Raw genomic sequence first — 20,251 nt, 5'->3', positions numbered from 1 at the left:
GAATCACTACAGTATATCATGTACTATATATGTGAGAGAACCATACTCACTGTTTGGAGGCAACCACTCAGTCACTGATTCACCCTCAGATACCCAGCTCAGATCCATACCCTGTCTCCCTGCTGCCTCCACTCACTGTACAACAACAACAACAACAGACCAGAGGCTTTGGCACACTGGAATCATTGACAGTATGAGTATCATGTGAGTCAGAGAACCATACTCACTGTTTGGAGGAGACATCATGCTGTCAGCTTTTCTTGGTACCAGTGAAGGGATCTTCCACCCTGCCTCAAGACTCTCATCCATTTCTCGATTGCTTTCAGGCCAAAACGCATCTCCACTGTTCACTGCCACCATCTCCGCTATCTTCTCCAGCAGCTCTGTGACTTGAGTGTCATCACCCATGTTCTTATTTTTGAGGACATGATACCTGTTCCCACATTTCTCAACAAGCCACTGGAGGGCCTTCCCTTCACTCTCAATGTGCAGCTCAATGGTTGTGTCTCCCAGACTGTCCCCATGGGTGAACAGCACTATAGTGTGCCTCCAGACTCCCTCGCTGAGAAGCTCCAGGTGTGCCTCTGCAGCATTTGCCTCTTCCTCTTTGAATGAATGTTTCAGATCTATGACCAGGAGGAGAGTGTGAGGTCCTGCGGGACACAGAGACACACTGCGCACAATCTCCTGTTTAACCAGCTCATGAGTCTTCTCTACAGGGTCATTCTTCCACCAGCCTGGAGTGTCGACCACAGTGACCTGCCTCCCTGCTACTTCTCCCTGTCTCTTCACACACTGAGCAGCTGTCCCCAGGTCAAACTCCTCTCTGCCTAGGATGGTGTTTCCTGCTGAACTCTTCCCTGCAAACTTGGACCCCAGCAGCACGATCCTCAGCTCTGAGGGATGGAGGGAGTCACCTGTTAGAGAGAGAGCAACAACACAGTATAATGAGCATCTCCCATTGACATGCTGTAGATGTTCTCCGCTCCTGAAAACCCTGATCCTCTTAAAATGAGTAGTAAAACCTTATGTTTTGGGTTATGATATGGTCAGACAGTTGTGCTAAGCTCATGAGGCATTTATAAGTTACAATCAAAACGTCTTTAATTTGATGTAGCATATTCTAGGACGTGTCTGTAAATTGGTGCTAGAGATCCTGCCTTATTCAGACAGCACATCTTCATTTGCACACAACACTTTTACACAAGAACAAAGAAGAAAAAACTTGGCCATCTCATCAATCATCCACCATCTTAGCACAAGCCCATTGGTCAGCAGCCAAACTGACCAATGCGAGCTGATGCCAAACTGACCAATGGGAGTGGTTCTACATCACAGTGAACTCAGTATTCCAGCCACCATCACAGTGATCTGATATGGAAGTTTCCTTCATAACAGTTCAGTAATAACAATCTCACCTATGAATGTTCTGTGGATCGCTCTCTGTTTCTTCACCTTCTCCTGCCTCTGTTTTGCTCTCTCTTCTTTTGGTGATTTCCACACTTCTATCTTCTCCAGTGTCTCTCTGTTCATCTCATAATGGTCTCCTCTGTTTCCTGCCACCATCTCCTCTATCTTCTCCAGCAGCTCTGTGACCTGAGTGCCATCACCCCTGTTCTTATTGTCGAGGACATGATACCTGTTCCCACATTTCTCAACAAGCCACTGGAGGGCCTTCCCTTCTGTCTCAATGTGCTGCTCAATGGTTGTGTCTCCCAGACTGTCCCCCCAGGTGAACAGCACTATAGTGTGACTCCAGACTTCCTCACTGAGAAGCTCCAGGTGTTCCTTTACTGCTCTTCTCTTTTCCTCAGTGAATGATATAAACACTCGTATGACCAGGAGGAGAGTGTGAGGTCCTGGAGGACACAGAGACACACTGCTTACAATCTCCTGTTTAACCAGCTCAGAGGTATACTCTACAGGGGCATTCCTCAACCAGCCTGGAGTGTCGACCACAGTGACCTGCCTCCCTGCTACTTCTCCCTGTCTCTTCACACACTGAGTTATCTTCCTCAGGTCAAACTCCTTTCTGTCCAGGATGATGTTTCCTGTTGAACTCTTCCCTGCACACCTGGACCCCAGCAGCACGATCCTCAGTTCTGAGAGATGGAGGGAGTCACCTGAGAGAGAGAGAGAGAGAGAGAGAGAGAGAGAATTATTGTCAAGAAAGAGTATGTTTATTCTCTTCAGCTCACAACAAAAGTGTGTGTGTGTGTGTGTGTGTGTGTGTGTGTGTGCGTGCGTGTGTGTTCCTATCTAAAATTGTGTTTGTGTACCTGACTGAGCACCCATAACCACATACTGATGGTTAAATCTCTTGAAATGTTGAAATGGAATCTATCTATCTATCTATATACATGGACATGCTTATCTATCTATATACATGGACATGCTTATCTATCTATATACATGGACATGCTTATCTATCTACATACATGGACATGCTTATCTATCTATATACATGGACATGCTTATCTATCTATAGACATGGACATGCTTATCTATCTATATACATGGACATGCTTATCTATCTATATACATGGACATGCTTATCTATCTATATACATGAACATGCTTATCTATCTATATACATGGACATGCTTATCTATCTATATACATGGACATGCTTATCTATCTATATACATGAACATGCTTATCTATCTATATACATGGACATGCTTATCTATCTATATACATGGACATGCTTATCTATCTATATACATGGACATGCTTATCTATCTATATACATGGACATGCTTATCTATCTATATACATGGACATGCTTATCTATCTATATACATGGACATGCTTATCTATCTATATACATGGACATGCTTATCTATCTATATACATGGACATGCTTATCTATCTATATACATGGACATGCTTATCTATCTATATACATGGACATGCTTATCTATCTATATACATGGACATGCTTATCTACTGTATCTATACATTTAATTGACATTTCACACATAACAGGGTTTTCTATCTTTGTCATAATAATAATAATAATACATTAGACTTATATAGCGCTTTTCTAGACACTCAAAGACGCTTTACACACTGAAAAGATTGAGTAGTAAAATAAAAATAAATAAAAAATAAATAAAAGAAAGTATAGGGGTCTAATACATTTTTGGATTACTAATCTAAATCTAAGTGTCTTTGTAGGACAACCTACTCTGTATACTGCAATTACACCTAGATTTCGGACGGAGAACCGGCGAACAAGCAACGCCAGCATCCTCTCTCAACCAACTGTCATGAACAGAAAAACATTTATACGGTGTACGTATATAATATCTATGTCGTCAGCCTCACCTGAGTGGCTTTTTCAATTAAAGCCCCCCTAACAAACTAGCCTGACGTGACAGAACAAGCTTGCGGATTCGTCTAGTTCCCAAGGTAACTGCTAGTTCCCAAGGTAACTGCTAGTTCCCAAGGTAACTGCTAGTTCCCAAGGTAACGTCTAGTTAGAGTTTGAGAAAGGCGCTTTTAAATCAAATCTATTATTGTTATTATTATTATTATTATTATTATTATTATTATTATTATAACAGTGTTTTACTGTGTGTAATATTCTCTGTCTGACATTGGAAGTCTAGAGTCGAGAACTGAAGCTAGCTAGCTTGTAGATTGTGTTTTTTATTATTGTTTATTTGGCAGGGACAGTGTACATCAAAGAATGCACCAGAATTAGCCAAGAAGGCTAGTTTTCATCCGTAGTACCTGAACAGCTTAAAAGTAGAGACAGGCTTTGGACATTACATTACATTGCATTACATTACTGTGTGTGTGTGTGTGTGTGTGTTGATTCATCAATATCTACATACTGCAGACATGACGTGTACATTACAAGCGAGATGCTGTTAGGATTGTAAGACTTCAGGTCACTGAAGCACGCACCTGCGCTGTACTGTGTTCCCTTTACGCCTGGAGAAAAGGTTGTCCCCCGATTGTCATTGTATAATTCACACACACTTCTGAGAGGCTTGTCTTGTGATCCTCTTTTGGCATTTCATAGATTCTAGTCTCCTATGCTCTTGTGATTTAAGTTAAGTACTTCAGTTATTTTTTAGGAGCCTTACAGTTTGTTTGTTTTTTTTCCTTAGTCTGTTCCTGTCCACTTGATTGATTGATTGATTGAAAACTTTATTAGAAGATTTGCAGAAGTAGGTACATGAAAGTACATATTACATACAAGGTCAACTAACAGGATAAAAACCCAAGAAAGCCATTGGCTTATTTCAATTGGGGTCCTTGATTCTCAATTCATCGTTACATGTAAGACAGACAAAAAAGCTAGTACTATCTACAGGATAATACAGACAAATAACTATTACTATCTACAAGATAAACACACATCCATCATGGGAAGAACAATACAACAAAACATAAGGTATGTACAGCGGGTAGGACAGGTGGGGACATACACCACAGGTGGGGGCGGGGGACAAAACACAAAGTATGTACAGTGGGTAGTTCGGGTCTTTTAATCTGATTTTTGATTTAGAGGGTCCAGTTACGGATTGCAGCCTCCTGTAAATGTTTTTTGAGAGTGGTTTTGAAGGTGGGCAGTGTTTTGCACTCCTTTAAGATTATAGGAAGGGCGTTCCACATTTTTACTGCATAGTTTGCAAACGAGTTTAACCCCTTGTTTGTGGTGCAACGCGGTTGAACGTGGTTCGTGGAGCTTCCTCTGGTGTTGTATGTGTGGACGTTGTTCACTTTTTGGAAGTATGTTGACAGGTACTTGGGTGTCTTTGTGGAGTAGCGTATCTTGAAGACCAGGCCCAGTGCAAGCTGCTGCACTCTGTCAACTACTCGTAGCCAATCAAGGCTCAAAAAATGAGCAGCGGTTAGATGTGTCCTAGGGTTGAGGCCTAGCAGAAGCCTAACCAGTTTATTTTGGGCTGTCTGGAGTCTTGTTTTATGGGCCTTTGTGGTTCTATAGTACCATGATGTTACGGCATAGTCGAAGTGACATTGAATGAGAGCTCCTGATAGGGTCCTCAGTGTGTTTTTACTGACAAGTGAGGATATCCTGTACAAGAATCTAGTTCTATGGTTCACTTTTTTGATTACTTTTGCTGCCATTTTATCTCCGGAAAGATTTGCCTCTAAGATGGAGCCCAGGTATGTAATATCCTCTTTTCTTGTGATATTAATGTTACCCACTTTTATTTTAAAATTTTCAGCCTTTCTGAGTTTAGATGGGGATCCGTATAGGATGGTTTCAGTTTTACCTAGGTGTATTGATAGTTTATTGTCAGCTAGCCAGATGCAGATTCTACTCAGTTCAGTGCTTAGCGCTTTTTCCACCTGCAATATGTCCCTGTCAGAGACCAGCAGAGCCGAGTCATCCGCGAACAGGAACAAATTGCAATCACATGCTGATGACATGTCATTCACATATATTAGGAACAGTAAAGGTCCCAAAATGCTTCCTTGTGGAACGCCGCAGGTCACTGGGAGGGGGGGGGACAGTGTTCCGTTCACACTAACCACCTGTTCCCTCCCCTCTAAGTAGGATTGCATCCAGCTCACCGATGTTCTATCGAACCCAATTGCTTTCAGTTTATCTAACAATATGTGGTGATCTACTGTGTCGAAGGCCTTCTGGAGGTCCAGCATGACCATGCCGCAGTACTTGCCCGAGTCCACCTCATGGTTGATGTGGTCGTTCAAATAGAGAAGGCATGTGTCAGTGGAATGGGATGTTCTGAATCCTGATTGAAATTCATACATCAGCTTTTTTTCGGTAAGGTACCTATCGACCTGTTCATAAACTATTTTTTCCATAAGTTTCGAGATGGAATTAAGAATAGAAACAGGTCGGTAGTTGCCTGGGTCTAATTTGCTTCCTTTTTTATACAGTGGGGTTACCCTTGCTATTTTAAAGTCAAGGGGGACGTGTCCCTGTTTGATGGAGAGGTTTATTATGTGGGTGATGATTGGGGTAATGGAGGCAGCTGAGTCTTTTAGAAATCTGGCTGGAATATTGTCATGGCCCGTGGCCTTTTCTGAGTGTAGAGCGCCTAGCTTTTTAAACACCTCATCGTTTGACACCATGGAGAGTTTAAAATCATCATTGCGTACACCCAGTTTATTGTAGAACTCACGGATGTGCTCTACACCATAACGCCCTGAGTGGGGTGGAAGATTGTTAACTAATTTAGTGGCTATGGTTGTAAAGAAAGTGTTTAAGCACTTAGCCACATCCAGCTTGTCTGTAAGGAGACTCTGTGGATTACTGCAGGTAAAAGTGGCTTCGCCGAACCGTTTCAACTGCAATCATTGGTCTGGTCTCCTCTCCTAGATTAGATTAATCTCTCACCTTCTGGAACGCCCTCCCCAACCACATCAGACAGGCCAACACCCTGCCAACATTTAAACAGGCCCTTAAAACCCACCTCTTCAAGCTTGCCTTCACCAGTTAACCCTCTCCCCCTCCCCTTCCCATGTGTCCCCAGCACTACCTTAATTAGGCCCCTATACTTTCTTTTATTCATTTATTTTTGTTTTGTGTCTTTGAGTGTCTAGAAAAGTGCTATATACGTCTAATGTATTATTATTATTATTATTATTATTATTATTATTATTATTATTATTATTGTCATTGCACAGAGGACAACTAAATGTATTTCTTGCTCTAGGCACAGGGTCAGCCATAGTCAGTGCCACGGCAGTGGTAGGCACCTTAGATATGATGCCAGCAACCCTCCAGTCACCAGCTCACATGCAGCTCCCTCCTGAGGCGGGGAGCGAACCAGGGACCTTCTGATAGCTAGCCGGCCTCTCTAACCTCTAGGCTACTCCTACCCCCCTACCCCTACCCGTACCCCCCTGCCCTCTTACCCCTACCACCCTGCCCCCCTACCCCACACACCTTCTAACTACAGCAGGCCAGCATATCCTCATGCATTCTGTCTAGTGCACCACTGCACATCTTCTGACTGTGACTGTTGTCATAACAGACATTTCAGTTGAGTAATAATATTATCTATTTCAATTAAGTTGTTTCACATGTGTTTGGGTTTCATTAGGCTAAAAACTGACTGTTGGCATTTCCGAAAACGGTCATTAAAATCTTAACGTATTTTGCATTATTAAATGATGATTACACAATTCAATTCATATTATTTAACTCTCAAAAACCTATACAAGCTTGTGTCCAGGTTTATGATTGGTACCAAAGTGGTTCAGTTTTGACATTAACAGTTTACCTGGATGGCCCGCTGTGGCCATTGCTGCAGCCACCTGCAGCCAACAGGTAGGGTTGGGCTGGAGCACAGGGCAGGTAGGGTTGGGGAGGAGGCCGAGGCCAGGTAATGACTGATAACGTTGCTCCGTGGGACTTTGGCCTTCACGTCACCGTGTTAGGGTGAGTTAGGGCGAGTTAGGCTGAGCGAACCCAAGACTCCAAGTGTGGTCTGGGGGAAAACAAGGAGACAAGATATGATATATTTAGACTGTCTGTATATTGTGGTCAAGACTGATTGTTTAAATCAAAAGCAAAGAAGTATGAATGAAGACATATCCTCTAGTCAGAATGCATCTCTCTCAGGTGTTGTTGCTGGTGATAGGGTTAGGTCTATGGTGACGGTTAGGGTGGGCCCCCTAACCGTCACCATAGACCTAACCCTATCACCAGCAACAACAACCCTAACCCTAGCACCAACACCAACAACAACTGTAACTGTCGCCATAGACCTAACCCTATCACCATCAACAACAACAACAAAAAAAGGTTCTGATACGACAACAATTGAGCAAGACAAGCAACAGAAAGATATGTTCAAACTGTTCATACCTTCTCTCATCAGCTGCAGGACGAACGGAGGGAACGGATCAAATAAAGAAGGAGTGATGTGATACTTTAGTAGTCATCTGAACTAATGGACTAATGATCTGGTCTAAACTGCCCAGGTGTGGCGCAGTTAACCTCTGGAGTGCAGCCCAGTCACCATAACCCTAGGCAGCTCTGAGTTACACATTAACAGAGTTGTGATTGAAGGATGATTCTACAGACAGACAGGCCCACACAAACTAATAAAGTATGTTACCCAGTTTATATTGATGTGTGATAAAGTTAGCCTATGGTTCTTTGGCCTTCATAGCAGCTAGGCTAAGTGTGATCCAGTCTGCAAGAAAGACAAGCTAACCTGTTTATTTGACACTTTATGCCTGTCTACTCTGTGGGTTACTGCAGTAAAAGTGGCTTCGCCAGAACTGTTTCAACTGCAATCATTAATCTGGTCTCTTCTCCTAGATTAGATTAGATTCAACCTTTCTGTCATTGCACGGAGTACAACAAAATGTATTCTTTGCTCTAGCCATAGTCAGTGCCCTTGGAGCAATTAGGGGTTACGTGTCTTGCTCAAGAGCACAACGGTAGTGGTAGGCACCTCAGATATGATGGCAGCAACCCTCCAGTCACCAGCTCACATGCAGCTCCCTCCCGAAGCGGAGAGGGAACCAGCGACCTTCAAATTGCTAGCCAGCCTCTCTAACGACCTGGGTGTGGCGCCGTAAAACCCCTGGAGTGAGGCCCAGTCGACCCCGTAACCTTAGGCAGCTCTGAGGTTACACATTAACAGAGTTTTGATTGTGATCGATGATTCTACAGACAGACAGGCCCACACAAACTAATGAAGTATGTTACCCAGTTCATATTGATGTGTGATAAAGTTAGCCTGTGGTTCTTTGGCCTTGATAGAAGCTAGGCTAAATGAGGCCCAGTCTGCTAGGAATACAAGCTAACCTGTTTATTTGACACTTTATGCCATATCATCTTCTTGGGTCTAGATCTATGTTACTACGGGTGAGTTCATAAATTCGCTTTCAGAGTGCCTGAGCGCACACTGGGTTCAAGGTCGAGGCTTCAAAATAATAGCATGAGTCTTCCAGTAGGGGGCAGCAGATACCTGTGCCTGTCATAGCTGGCTGTGGTGAGGTCAACAGCCATGGTTACAGACACATGAATCTGTCCTTATGTTGAGGCAACAACATAGGGCCTGGGCTATTAACAACACCTGTAATGAAATCACCAAGTCTCTCTTTGTTTAGATCGTTCTTTTATTAAAGCAACTCTGTAAAATAGTTTAACTTTTTCAGTTGAAGATCAAATGGTCTGTTCATCTCCCTCCTTTTTATTGGGGATGTGAGGGTGGTGTGTATTTGTGACTTAAGGTGTGTGTGTGTGTGTGTGTGTGTGTGTGTGTGTGTGTGTGTGTGTTTGAAACATGTCTGCTGTAAAATAAGCTGGATGAACACCACCGTTTTAGAAATTTAGTTATGATCAGATAATGTTTCACATCAAGGAGAGGAGGAGAACCGTCCATACAAGATGATGTGACTTTCATATTAAACGATTTCACCATAAAACACCTCAAGTTTAAATGGAATCTGAGGGAGTGTTGGGGAATATGAAGGTCTAGGTGTGTGTTCGTGTTCTACTCGTGTTTAATCTTCTTTCTAGAACACACCCTGCAGCATAAGAGTCTGATAACAGAGACAGTAGTCATCAGGAGAAGCAGCGCCACAGTTAATAAGAACACCACCACGTCTACAGAGTGGTAGGAGTACCAAGGCATCTTGTAGGACTCTGTGCGCAGGTGAGCAGCACCCCTGTGTCTCATGACGAACTCGATCCAGAAGAGGGCGCTGTCTAGTGGTTTCATCGGTGTGTCCCTGTGTAGCCTGGAGAGCCTCTGCATGTTCTCTCTGTAGGACGGCTCCTGTAGCACTTCCTGTGCGGCCTGGAGGAAGATGTCTCTGTTCAAGGTGAAGATATCCACGGTCTTCGCCGCTCCTCGCACCCTCATCTTGGAAAGGTTGTCAGGTTGATCAAAGATCAGGGGGAGGCCTAGGATTGGTACACCGTGGTACAAGGCCTCTTGAAGTCCGTTTGTTCCTCCGTGAGCTACAAACAGCCTGGTCTTGGGATGTCCTAACAGGTCGTTCTGAGGCATCCAGTCCACTAGTAAGGTGTTGTTGCCCAGGGTAGCAGGCCTGTCTCCCTTGTACCTCCAGATGACCTTCTGAGGCAGTTGGGCAAAAGCGGCGGCGATGTCGTCAGCTAGATCGTGAGGAAGCTCCCCAATTAAAGTCCCCAACGACATGATGATGACCCCATGTTCTCCTGAGCTCTGGACGAACTCCTCCAGGTCCTGGGGAAGAGGCTTGGCAGGTTTGCATTGGAACCCTCCCATGTAGATGACGTTGGGCATGGTGGGGCGAGGGAACTCAAACACAAAGTCAACTCTCATCAGCCAGAGGTCTGCCGCTTGGACCAGGGGGAAGTAGTCGACCTCAGGACCAAAGTAATGATGACACAGAGCGTTATAACGTGGACCTATATAAAACTCATATTGGGCTAACATCATGGTATAAAACAGTACATTTACAACTCTCTCCTTGAAGCTCATGACGTCAGTGAGCTCTGACCCTGTCACAGGGATGTAGGAGAGAGGAGAGGGAGCGATGGCAAAATGAGCTTCACCGGCCGAGGTCCATCTGACGTTATAAACAAGTGGTAGACTGAGGTAGTGGGCCAGCAATTCCCCTCCCGGAATGGCCGGGTCGGTCAGAACCAGATCATACTTGGCATCCTCTAGAGATCGCATCAGGTCCTTGTTGTCGAACATGAGTCCAAGCATCTTGCACACTTGCTTAACCATGACTACAGACTTGTCCATCTGCTCCATTTCCAGCCTGAAGCGATCCCAGGCAGACCGTCCCTCCCGCTGGATCTGCAAGAGGCTCGACACAAACTCTTTCATGAAGTCCTCGCCACACCCGCCCATGGTGTCGATGGTGATCGTACTGTAGTGAGGGGAGGTTTCCTTGATGTACCAGCTGTCTGACGGGCGCACGACTGAAACGCTGTGTCCCCTTGAGTGCAGCGCCTCAACGATGACTTTCATGTTGATCCAGTGGCTACCGTCCACCGGGTACACAAGGACCTTCCCTCCGTGGACAGCAGCCGCAGAGAGGACCAGGAGGGCGGTCAAGACTAGCTGAAGCTGAGGCATCTTGTGTCCGCTCAGAGCACCTGAGAGAGGATCATAATTACATTATCACACGTTAATTATGTCATAACAAAGAAGCTAGACAGCAACTGACAAAATATAGTTGTCGGCGTGTTTGGTAATGAAAAATGAAATCTGAATTGTCTCCAAATACAGATCAGACAAGGCCCAATCCCAATACACTCCTTGCCCCTACAATTTAGCCCTACCCCTCAGTTTTGCACGTTCATGCGTAGGGGTAGGGTGTTCCGATTCTTGTTGGTACAGAGGGGTAGGGTGAAGTGGTAGGGCTACTTGGCCCTCCAAACAAAGTTTTTTCAGAGGCACACTCAAAATCAAGTGTGTGTATTATCTTAGTTTTAAGTAATTTCAATGTATTATAGATAGACAGTTATAGTGTCTTTATAACAAGCATAACAAAGCTAGCTAACATTACAACATTGTTTTACGGTTGATTTGCGCAGGACAGTCCTACATTTTGACATTTACATGTTTCATTTCCCCCCATTGATGGCATATGACACTCAAAATGTAACTAAAGTTCAGCAGCAAAGTTACTGTTATCTCTCCTCTAATATCAGTGCAGACTGGCAGGGTAGGAGCAGGGTTGCTAGCCTACAGAGCACCGCTATTCTGTCATGAACTGGCCTGGTAATGAAGCAGTTATTTTTTATTTGATGATTGATTGATCGATTGATATAAATTTCAATAAATACATATCATATCAAATACATATCATAAACATGGCTAATACACTGTACATATCATAAGCATAGCTAATACACTATAAACATTAATACACTCCATATCATAAACTGTTCCAATCAAGCAAAGCATTAGAGGGGGATGTTCAAATACAGTATTTGTAGACTGACTCTGTAGCAACATAAACATACAGTCCTACTAGTACTGGTTTGTGTTCAAACAGCTAAATAACACAAATGAACTATTCTGATCTGGATGAGGTGAAACACACGGGAGGCAGTACAGGAGTCTAGGCTCCCACACCAGCAGGCTGGAGAACAGCTTCCCCACAGCGGTCAGGTTACTGAACTCTAGACCCCGGTGGTAACCTTGCCTCTCTACCCCCCCCCCCCCCCCCTCCACCCCTCCACCCCCAAACAGGATGAACTTTGCACACCCCACCCAGCCCCCCCACCCCGCCCCCCCCAGCCCCAAACAGGATGAACTGCACACCCCATGCAGCCCCCCCAGCCCCAGCCCCCTCACTCCCTCCAACAGAATGAACTTTGCTGTTTTTGCACATAGTAATCTACATATACTGTACATATTACTGATAACCACTACTGTACTATGCCATTGACAATTAAATCGAATGTGAATAATCAGTCACTGTATGTGCACATCTTATCACCCAGGTTTACCTTAAGAGTCAGTTATTCAGTCTCCTGGTTGTAAAGATGCATGCGTGTGCGTCCAGCGCAGTTATCCTCTCCACAAAGGTCCCTGGTAGAGCAGTCAGTGTCAGTCTGACAGAGTGGACACAGAGGGAAGCGTTAGAGCGTCCAGCTACAGACAGAAGTGTAATTCTTACACTTAGGGCCGGTTTCACAGACAAGGCTTAAGCCTAATCCTGGACTAAAAAGCATCTTCAATGGAGATTTTACATTGAAAGTGTGATTTAGTCCAGGACTAGGCTTAAGCCTTGTCTGTGAAACCGGCCCTTAGAGTTAGAGTTAGAGCTCCATGGTTAACTGACTCACCTGTAAGCAGACAGAAGTGTGATACTCTAGAGTTAGAGCTCCATGGTTAACTGACTCACCTGTGCGCAGACAGAAGTGTGATACTCTAGAGTTAGAGCTCCATGGTTAACTGACTCACCTGTCAGCAGCCATGCATCCAGCTGGATTGACTGCAGCCGGAGAGCTTATCACTGTTGTGCAGTGCAGTCCAATGTCCAGGTTAAAGCCACAGTCTGCAATGTTTCCAACAATGACAAATAAGCTAATTAAATATACCACATTACACAGTAGAGTGTGACCTATGACCTTTGGGTCATTAGTACATACAACTCAGTTGTTTATGTTTTAACGTGTCTTGACGTGTGTTAGCACGAGATGGCCTCAAAACATTGATCTTTATTTTTATTTTTATTATGCTAGAAAGAGATACATAATTGAAATCCAGTTTATTTGGAGGCGAAAATGTGCATTTGGTTAATTGTTTACGATGGCCCATTCCTGATGGTACAAATTTCAGAATGTGACTTTAAAACATCTTGTCTAATTACACCCTTGGAGTGAGGCCCAGTCGACCCCGTAACCTTAGGCAGCTCTGAGGTTACACATTAACAGGGTTTTGATTGTGATCGATGATTCTACAGACAGACAGGCCCACACAAACTAATGTTACCCAGTTCATATTGATGTGTGATAAAGTTAGCCTGTGGTTCTTTGGCCTTGATAGCAGCTAGGCTAAATGAGGCCCAGTCTGCTAGGAATACAAGCTAACCTGTTTATTTGACACTTTATGCCATATCATCTTCTTGGGTCTAGATCTATGTTACTACGGGTGCATTCGTAAATTCGCTTTCAGAGTGCCTGAGCGCACACTGGGTTCAAGGTCGAGGCTTCAAAATAAAAGCGCGAGTCTTCCAGTAGGGGGCAGCAGATATCTGTGTCTGTCATAGCTGGCTGTGGTGAGGTCAACAGCCATGGTTACAGACACATGAATCTGTCCTTATGTTGAGGCAACAACATAGGGCCTGGGCTATTAACAACATCTGTAATGAAATCACCAAGTCTCTCTCTGTTTAGATCGTTCTTTTATTAAAGCAACGCTGTAAAATAGTTTTACTTTTTCAGTTGAAGATCGAATGGTCTGTTCATCTCCCTCCTTTTTATTGGGGATGTGAGGGTGGTGTGTATTTGTGACTTAAGGTGTGTGTGTGTGTGTGTGTGTGTGTGTGTGTGTGTTTGAAAACATGTCTGCTGTAAAATAAGCTGGATGAACACCACCGTTTTAGAAATGTAGTTATGATCAGATAATGTTTCACATCAAAGAGAGGAGGAGAACCTTCCATACAAGATGATGTGACTTTCATATTAAACGATTTCACCATAAAACACCTCAAGTTTAAATGGAATCTGAGGGAGTGTTGGGGAATATGAAGGTCTAGGTGTGTGTTCGTGTTCTACTCGTGTTTAATCTTCTTTCTAGAACACACCCTGCAGCATAAGAGTCTGATAACAGAGACAGTAGTCATCAGAACAAGCAGCGCCACCGTTAGTAAGAACACCACCACGTCTACAGAGTGGTAGGAGTACCAAGGCATCTTGTAGGACTCTGTGCGCAGGTGAGCGGCACCCCTGTGTCTCATGACGAACTCGATCCAGAAGAGGGCGCTGTCTAGTGGTTTCATCGGTGTGTCCCTGTGTAGCCTGGAGAGCCTCTGCATGTTCTCTCTGTAGGACGGCTCCTGTAGCACTTCCTGTGCGGCCTGGAGGAAGACGTCTCTGTTCAAGGTGAAGATATCCAGGGTCTTCGCGGCTCCTCGCACCCTCATCTTGGAAAGGTTGTCAGGTTGATCAAAGATCAGGGGGAGGCCTAGGATTGGTACACCATGGTACAAGGCCTCTTGAAGTCCGTTAGTTCCTCCGTGAGCTACAAACAGCCTGGTCTTGGGATGTCCTAACAGGTCGTTCTGAGGCATCCAGTCCACTAGTAAGGTGTTGTTGCCCAGGGTAACAGGCCTGTCTCCCTTGTGCCTCCAGATGACCTTCTGAGGCAGTTGGGCAAAAGCGGCGGCGATGTCGTCAGCTAGATCGTGAGGAAGCTCCTCGATTAAAGTCCCCAACGACATGATGATGACCCCATGTTCTCCTGAGCTCTGGACGAACTCCTCCAGGTCCTGGGGAAGAGGCTTGGCAAGTTTGCATTGGAACCCTCCCATGTAGATGACGTTGGGCATGGTGGGGCGAGGGAACTCAAACACAAAGTCAACTCTCATCAGCCAGAGGTCTGCCGCTTGGACCAGGGGGAAATAGTCGACCTCAGGACCAAAGTAATGATGACACAGAGCGTTATAACGTGGACCTATATAAAACTCATATTGGGCTAACATCATGGTATAAAACAGTACATTTACAACTCTCTCTTTGAAGCTCATGACGTCATTGAGCTCTGACCCCGTCACAGGGATGTAGGAGAGAGGAGAGGGAGCGATGGCAAAATGAGCTTCGCCGGCCGAGGTCCATCTGACGTTATAGACAAGCGGTAGACTGAGGTAGTGGGCCAGCAATTCTCCTCCCGGGATGGCCGGGTCGGTCAGAACCAGATCATACTTGGCATCCTCTAGAGATCGCATCAGGTCCTTGTTGTCGAACATGAGTCCGAGCATCTTGCACACTTGCTTAACCATGACCACAGACTTGTCCATCTGCTCCATTTCCAGCCTGAAGCGATCCCAGGCAGACCGTCCCTCCCGCTGGATCTGCAAGAGGCTCGACACAAACTCTTTCATGAAGTCCTCGCCAAACCCGCCCATGGTGTCGATGGTGATCGTACTGTAGTGAGGGGAGGTTTCCTTGATGTACCAGCTGTCTGACGGGCGCACGACTGAAACGCTGTGTCCCCTTGAGTGCAGCGCCTCGACGATGACTTTCATGTTGATCCAGTGGCTACCGTCCACCGGGTACACAAGGACCTTCCCTCCGTGGACAGCAGCCGCAGAGAGGACCAGAAGGGCGGTCAAGACTAGCTGAAGCTGAGGCATCTTGTGTCCGCTCAGAGCACCTGAGAGAGGATCATAATTACATTATCACACGTTAATTATGTCATAACAAAGAAGCTAGACAGCAACTGACAAAATATAGTTGTCGTCGTGTTTGGTAATGAAAAATGAAATCTGAATTGTCTCCAAATACAGATCAGACAAGGCCCAATCTCAATACACTCCTTGCCCCTACAATTTAGCCCTACCCCTCAGTTTTGCACATTCATGCGTAGGGGTAGGGTGTTCCGATTCTTGTTGGTCCAGAGGGGTAGGGTGAAGTGGTAGGGCTACTTGGCCCTCCAAACTGAGTTTTTTCAGAGGCACACTCAAAATCAAGTGTGTGTATTATCTTAGTTTTAAGTAATTTCAATGTATTATAGATAGACCGTTATACTAACCCTAACCCTACATTTTGACATTTACATGTCGCGTTTTCCCCCATTGATGGCATGTGATGCCCGAAATGTAACCAAAGTTCAGCAGCAAAGTTACTGTTATCTCTCCTCTAATATCAGTGCAGACTGGCAGGGTAGGAGCAGGGTTGCTAGCCTACAGAGCACCGCTATTCTGTCATGAACTGGCCTGGTAATGAAGCATTGTTCTTTTTTATTTGATGACTTGTTTGATCGATTGATATACATTTCAATAAATACATATCATATCAAATACATATCATAAACTGTTCCAATCAAGCAAAGCATTAGAGGGGGATGTTCAAATACAGTATTTGTAGACTGACTCTGTAGCAACATAAACATACAGTCCTACTAGTACCAGTTTGTGTTCAAACAGCTAAATAACACAAATGAACTATTCTGATCTGGATGAGGTGAAACACACGGGAGGCAGTACAGGAGTCTAGGCTCCCACACCAGCAGGCTGGAGAACAGCTTCTTCCTCACAGCTGTCAGGCTGCTGAACTCTAGACCCCGGTGGTAACCTTGCCTCTCTACCCCCCCCCCCCCCCCTCCACCCCTCCACCCCCAAACAGGATGAACTGCACACCCCATGCAGCCCTCCCCCCCCCCCCCCCCCCAGCCCCAGCCCCCTCACTCCCTCCAACAGAATGAACTTTGCTGTTTTTGCACATAGTAATCTACATATACTGTACATATTACTGATAACCACTACTGTACTATGCCATTGACAATTAAATTGAATCTGAATAGTCAGTCACTGTATGTGCACATCTTATCACCCAGGTTTACCTTAAGAGTCAGTTATTCAGTCTCCTGGTTGTAAAGATGCATGCGTGTGCGTCCAGCGCAGTTATCCTCTCCACAAAGGTCCCTGGTAGAGCAGTCAGTGTCAGTCTGACAGAGTGGACACAGAGGGAAGCGTTAGAGCGTCCAGCTACAGACAGAAGTGTAATTCTTACACTTAGAGTTAGAGTTAGAGCTCCATGGTTAACTGACTCACCTGTAAGCAGACAGAAGTGTGATACTCTAGAGTTAGAGCTCCATGGTTAACTGACTCACCTGTCAGCAGCCATGCATCCAGCTGGATTGACTGCAGCCGGAGAGCTTATCACTGTTGTGCAGTGCAGTCCAATGTCCAGGTTAAAGCCACAGTCTGCAATGTTTCCAACAATGACAAATAAGCTAATTAAATATACCACATTACACAGTAGAGTGTGACCTATGACCTTTGGGTCATTAGTACATACAACTCAGTTGTTTATGTTTTAACGTGTCTTGACGTGTGTTAACACGAGATGGCCTCAAAACATTGATCTTTATTTTTATTTTTATTATGCTAGAAAGAGATACATAATTGAAATCCAGTTTATTTGGAGGCGAAAATGTGCATTTGGTTAATTGTTTACGATGGCCCATTCCTGATGGTACAAATTTCAGAATGTGACTTTAAAACATCTTGTCTAATTACACCCTTCATCGTAACTTGAATCTGAAGCCTCAGATGTGGTCTGGTACGTGGTACCTTCGACAATCTTCACTTTCTAAATGTTTCCTACATTACGCTTGACCTGGGGGGGGACAAATAATAACAAAATAAGCCTGGATTTTCCTTCAGTGACATTGATGGAATACCCCCCTGATGTCTGTTCTGAATAGGACAATTATGCTCCGTCATTGTGTGACTCTCTCCTCCTGACAAGACAGACGTTCACATTTGTGCACACTGGCTTCTCTGACGCTGTAGTTTACGCTGATAATAAGTGGCACAAGGGTCATCTGTGCAACCTGCCTGAACAGGTCACCTCAGGTCATACATGGTGGACACACCTACAGCACATGAACAGGTCACCTCAGATCATACATGGTGGACACACCTACAGCACATGACTACAGAATAAGGTAAAGGTTGAGTGAACATTTACTGACTTTAATCCTGGATTATCAAACGGCCTCAATGAGGCCTTTCAATGTGAACATAACAAATGGCTGTGATTCTGTTGGGTTGGAACAAACAGAAACGTTAAAAGGCAAAGGAAACCAAAACGTAATGTCTGTCTAATATCATGTTATGTTGATGATTATGATCAGGGGCGGACTGGGATCAAAAAACTGCCCTGGCATTTGCGACACAACAGCCTTATTTCCAAACGCAACACGGATTGTTAACATAAAAGGCTTGAGATAACCAGACTGACTAGAATCGAATGTAGAGATTTGGAACACATAACACACACACGCAATTGACACACACTACAATCGCTGATGAATTCAGAGGGCCGACAACAATCCACAGTGACTGACTTAACATGAACTGGCATCTATCTTAGCCAAAATATTGCAATCCCCACTCTACCTAGTTAACTAGAACACTACTTTACACTGTTAGCAGGCTCACAAAACAAGCTGTGTTAGTTGACTAGCGGTGTGTCATTGATTTTCAACAATGCTTAGCTTGCGCTTTTATTTTTAAATCGCGAAAACGGAAGTCAATGTCGGAATGTGCCTCTCCTTGTCGTTCAGAGGACAGATGCCAAACTACCGACATGTTTGCTGTAATTATATGACTTGTCAGTAGGCAGGCTTCAGTCAATAGCTGTCAATAGCCTTTTCACACCGAATGTACTTTTTTTAATACGTTCTGAGTGGCTCAGAGTCTCGCGGCCCTCCTGGCTCAGAGTCTCGCGGCCCTCCTGACTCAGAGTCTCACGGCCCTCCTGGCTCAGAGTCTCACGGCCCTCCTGGCTCAGAGTCTCACGGCCCTCCTGGCTCAGTGTCTCACGGCCCTCCTGGTTCAGAGTCTCGCGGCCCTCCTGGCTCAGAGTCTCACGGCCCTCCTGGCTCAGAGTCTCGCGGCCCTCCTGGCATTTGCCCGGGTTGCCTGATGGCCAGTCCGCCACTGATTATGATACACATATATTGATTAAAAAAGGCAGTCAAAATTAGTCTGTGCATCTATTTTCCTCTCTGAACAGGTGAAACTACCCTAAGATGCACTACAAGATGGACACTGTGTTTGAGGGGGAAAAGCAGAATAATCAAAACAAAAACGACAGTTAGAACAGGGGGGGGGGGGGGATATTCCATTCCTTCTAAAGGAAGATCCGGGCTTATTTTTGATAACTCTCACGAGACTCTTTTTTAAAATCAAAATAAGCCTGGATTTTCCTTCAGCGATGTTGATGTAATACCCCCCATGTTCAAACTGTTCATACCTTCTCTCTCAGCAGCTGCAGGACGAACAGAGGAATGAAATGAAGAAGGAGTGATGTGATAGGTTAGTCCTGATCTGAGGCTACAGTAGAACCACCCTGGAGGCCCAGCAGCTCTGAGTTACACATTAACAGTTGTGGTTGAAGGATGATTCTACAGACAGACAGGCCCATGCAAACTAATGAAGTATGTTACCCAGTTTATATTGATGTGTGATAAAGTTAGCCTGTGGTTCTTTGGCCTTGATAGCAGCTAGGGTAAGTGTGTGTCCAGTCTGCAAGTAATACAAGCTAACCTGTTTATTTGACACATTATACCACACTCAACCTTCTTGGCTCTAGATCTATGTTATGTTATGTTAAATCCCACAAGATTTATACAAAAATCCAGCCTTATTTTGATAACTCTCGCAAGCCTGGATTTTCTTTTAGTGACGTTGATGGAATACCCCTCTGTACACCTTCTCATTCATCCAGGTGTGAAGGTGTGGGGAATGTTTTCTTGGCACACTTTGGGCTTGTTAGAGGCTTCGTTCACACAGCAGGTCTTGATGCTCAATTCCGATTTTTACACAGATCCGATTTATTTGTTTGGCAGTTCACATTACTTTTAAAATGTGACCTATATTTCATCTACATTGACTCCCGTGTGAACATTCCACGGCCCTGAACAGACCCGCATGTGCAGAAGGACAATAACAATGACGTCAGGACGTCACGCGCAGCGCACTGTTTACAGAAGTAACCATGGATAACATGATAACATTACAACCGTAACGTTCAAGTTTTTGTGCAGCGGAAGCCGGCAAAGATATGAGCAAGTGTCAAAAGAAGAAGGATGAGGAA

General features: G+C 44.8%; 3 protein-coding genes across 6 annotated transcripts in view; 1 reads left to right on the top strand and 2 right to left on the bottom strand.

Moving 5' to 3' along the window:
• The window catches only part of prmt3 (protein arginine methyltransferase 3), a gene marked incomplete at its 3' end in the record, with an annotated part of 20,192 nt that extends 19,577 nt beyond the window's left edge, over window positions 1-615 (top strand). Inside the window, exon 11 of the mRNA XM_080539807.1 lies at window positions 514-615. Coding sequence (XP_080395933.1) covers window positions 514-615 — 102 coding nt within the window. The remainder of the gene's footprint in view (window positions 1-513) is intronic.
• An 8,471-nt stretch (window positions 616-9,086) lies between these two features.
• On the bottom strand, window positions 9,087-12,952 carry LOC308164716 (UDP-glucuronosyltransferase 2A3-like). Of its 3 annotated transcripts, none has more exons than XM_080538731.1 (3): window positions 12,885-12,952; window positions 12,428-12,532; window positions 9,087-11,065 (listed from the first exon to the last, which is right to left on the bottom strand). In XM_080538731.1, exon 3 carries the CDS (start codon window positions 11,043-11,045, stop codon window positions 9,465-9,467), a length of 1,581 nt encoding a protein of 526 aa, XP_080394857.1. In that variant the 5' UTR covers window positions 11,046-11,065; window positions 12,428-12,532; window positions 12,885-12,952; the 3' UTR covers window positions 9,087-9,464. The 3 variants fall into 3 exon arrangements, with proteins under 3 accessions (XP_080394857.1, XP_080394856.1, XP_080394858.1); XM_080538730.1 differs by having other exon boundaries at window positions 12,767-12,896; XM_080538732.1 differs by lacking the exon at window positions 12,885-12,952 and adding an exon at window positions 12,826-12,876.
• An 898-nt stretch (window positions 12,953-13,850) lies between these two features.
• On the bottom strand, window positions 13,851-17,323 carry LOC308164717 (UDP-glucuronosyltransferase 2A2-like). 2 transcript variants are annotated; one of them, XM_080538734.1, is made up of 3 exons: window positions 17,256-17,323; window positions 16,986-17,090; window positions 13,851-15,797 (listed from the first exon to the last, which is right to left on the bottom strand). In XM_080538734.1, exon 3 carries the CDS (start codon window positions 15,775-15,777, stop codon window positions 14,197-14,199), a length of 1,581 nt encoding a protein of 526 aa, XP_080394860.1. In that variant the 5' UTR covers window positions 15,778-15,797; window positions 16,986-17,090; window positions 17,256-17,323; the 3' UTR covers window positions 13,851-14,196. The 2 variants fall into 2 exon arrangements, with proteins under 2 accessions (XP_080394860.1, XP_080394859.1); XM_080538733.1 differs by having other exon boundaries at window positions 17,197-17,288.
• Window positions 17,324-20,251: the final 2,928 nt, after the last annotated feature.

Source organism: Nansenia antarctica (assembly GCF_963989245.1).
Source record: "Nansenia antarctica genome assembly, chromosome: 9".
Classification (NCBI taxonomy): Eukaryota; Metazoa; Chordata; class Actinopteri; order Argentiniformes; family Microstomatidae; genus Nansenia; species Nansenia antarctica.
Note: the sequence above shows the minus strand (reverse complement) of the source record. Positions and strands in the feature narration are given on the sequence as shown.

Excerpts from the sequence above, each read along its gene's own strand:
- LOC308164716 (XM_080538731.1), bottom strand. The coding sequence starts at position 11,045 with ATGCCTCAGCTTCAGCTAGTCTTGACCGCCCTCCTGGTCCTCTCTGCG.
- LOC308164717 (XM_080538734.1), bottom strand. The coding sequence starts at position 15,777 with ATGCCTCAGCTTCAGCTAGTCTTGACCGCCCTTCTGGTCCTCTCTGCG.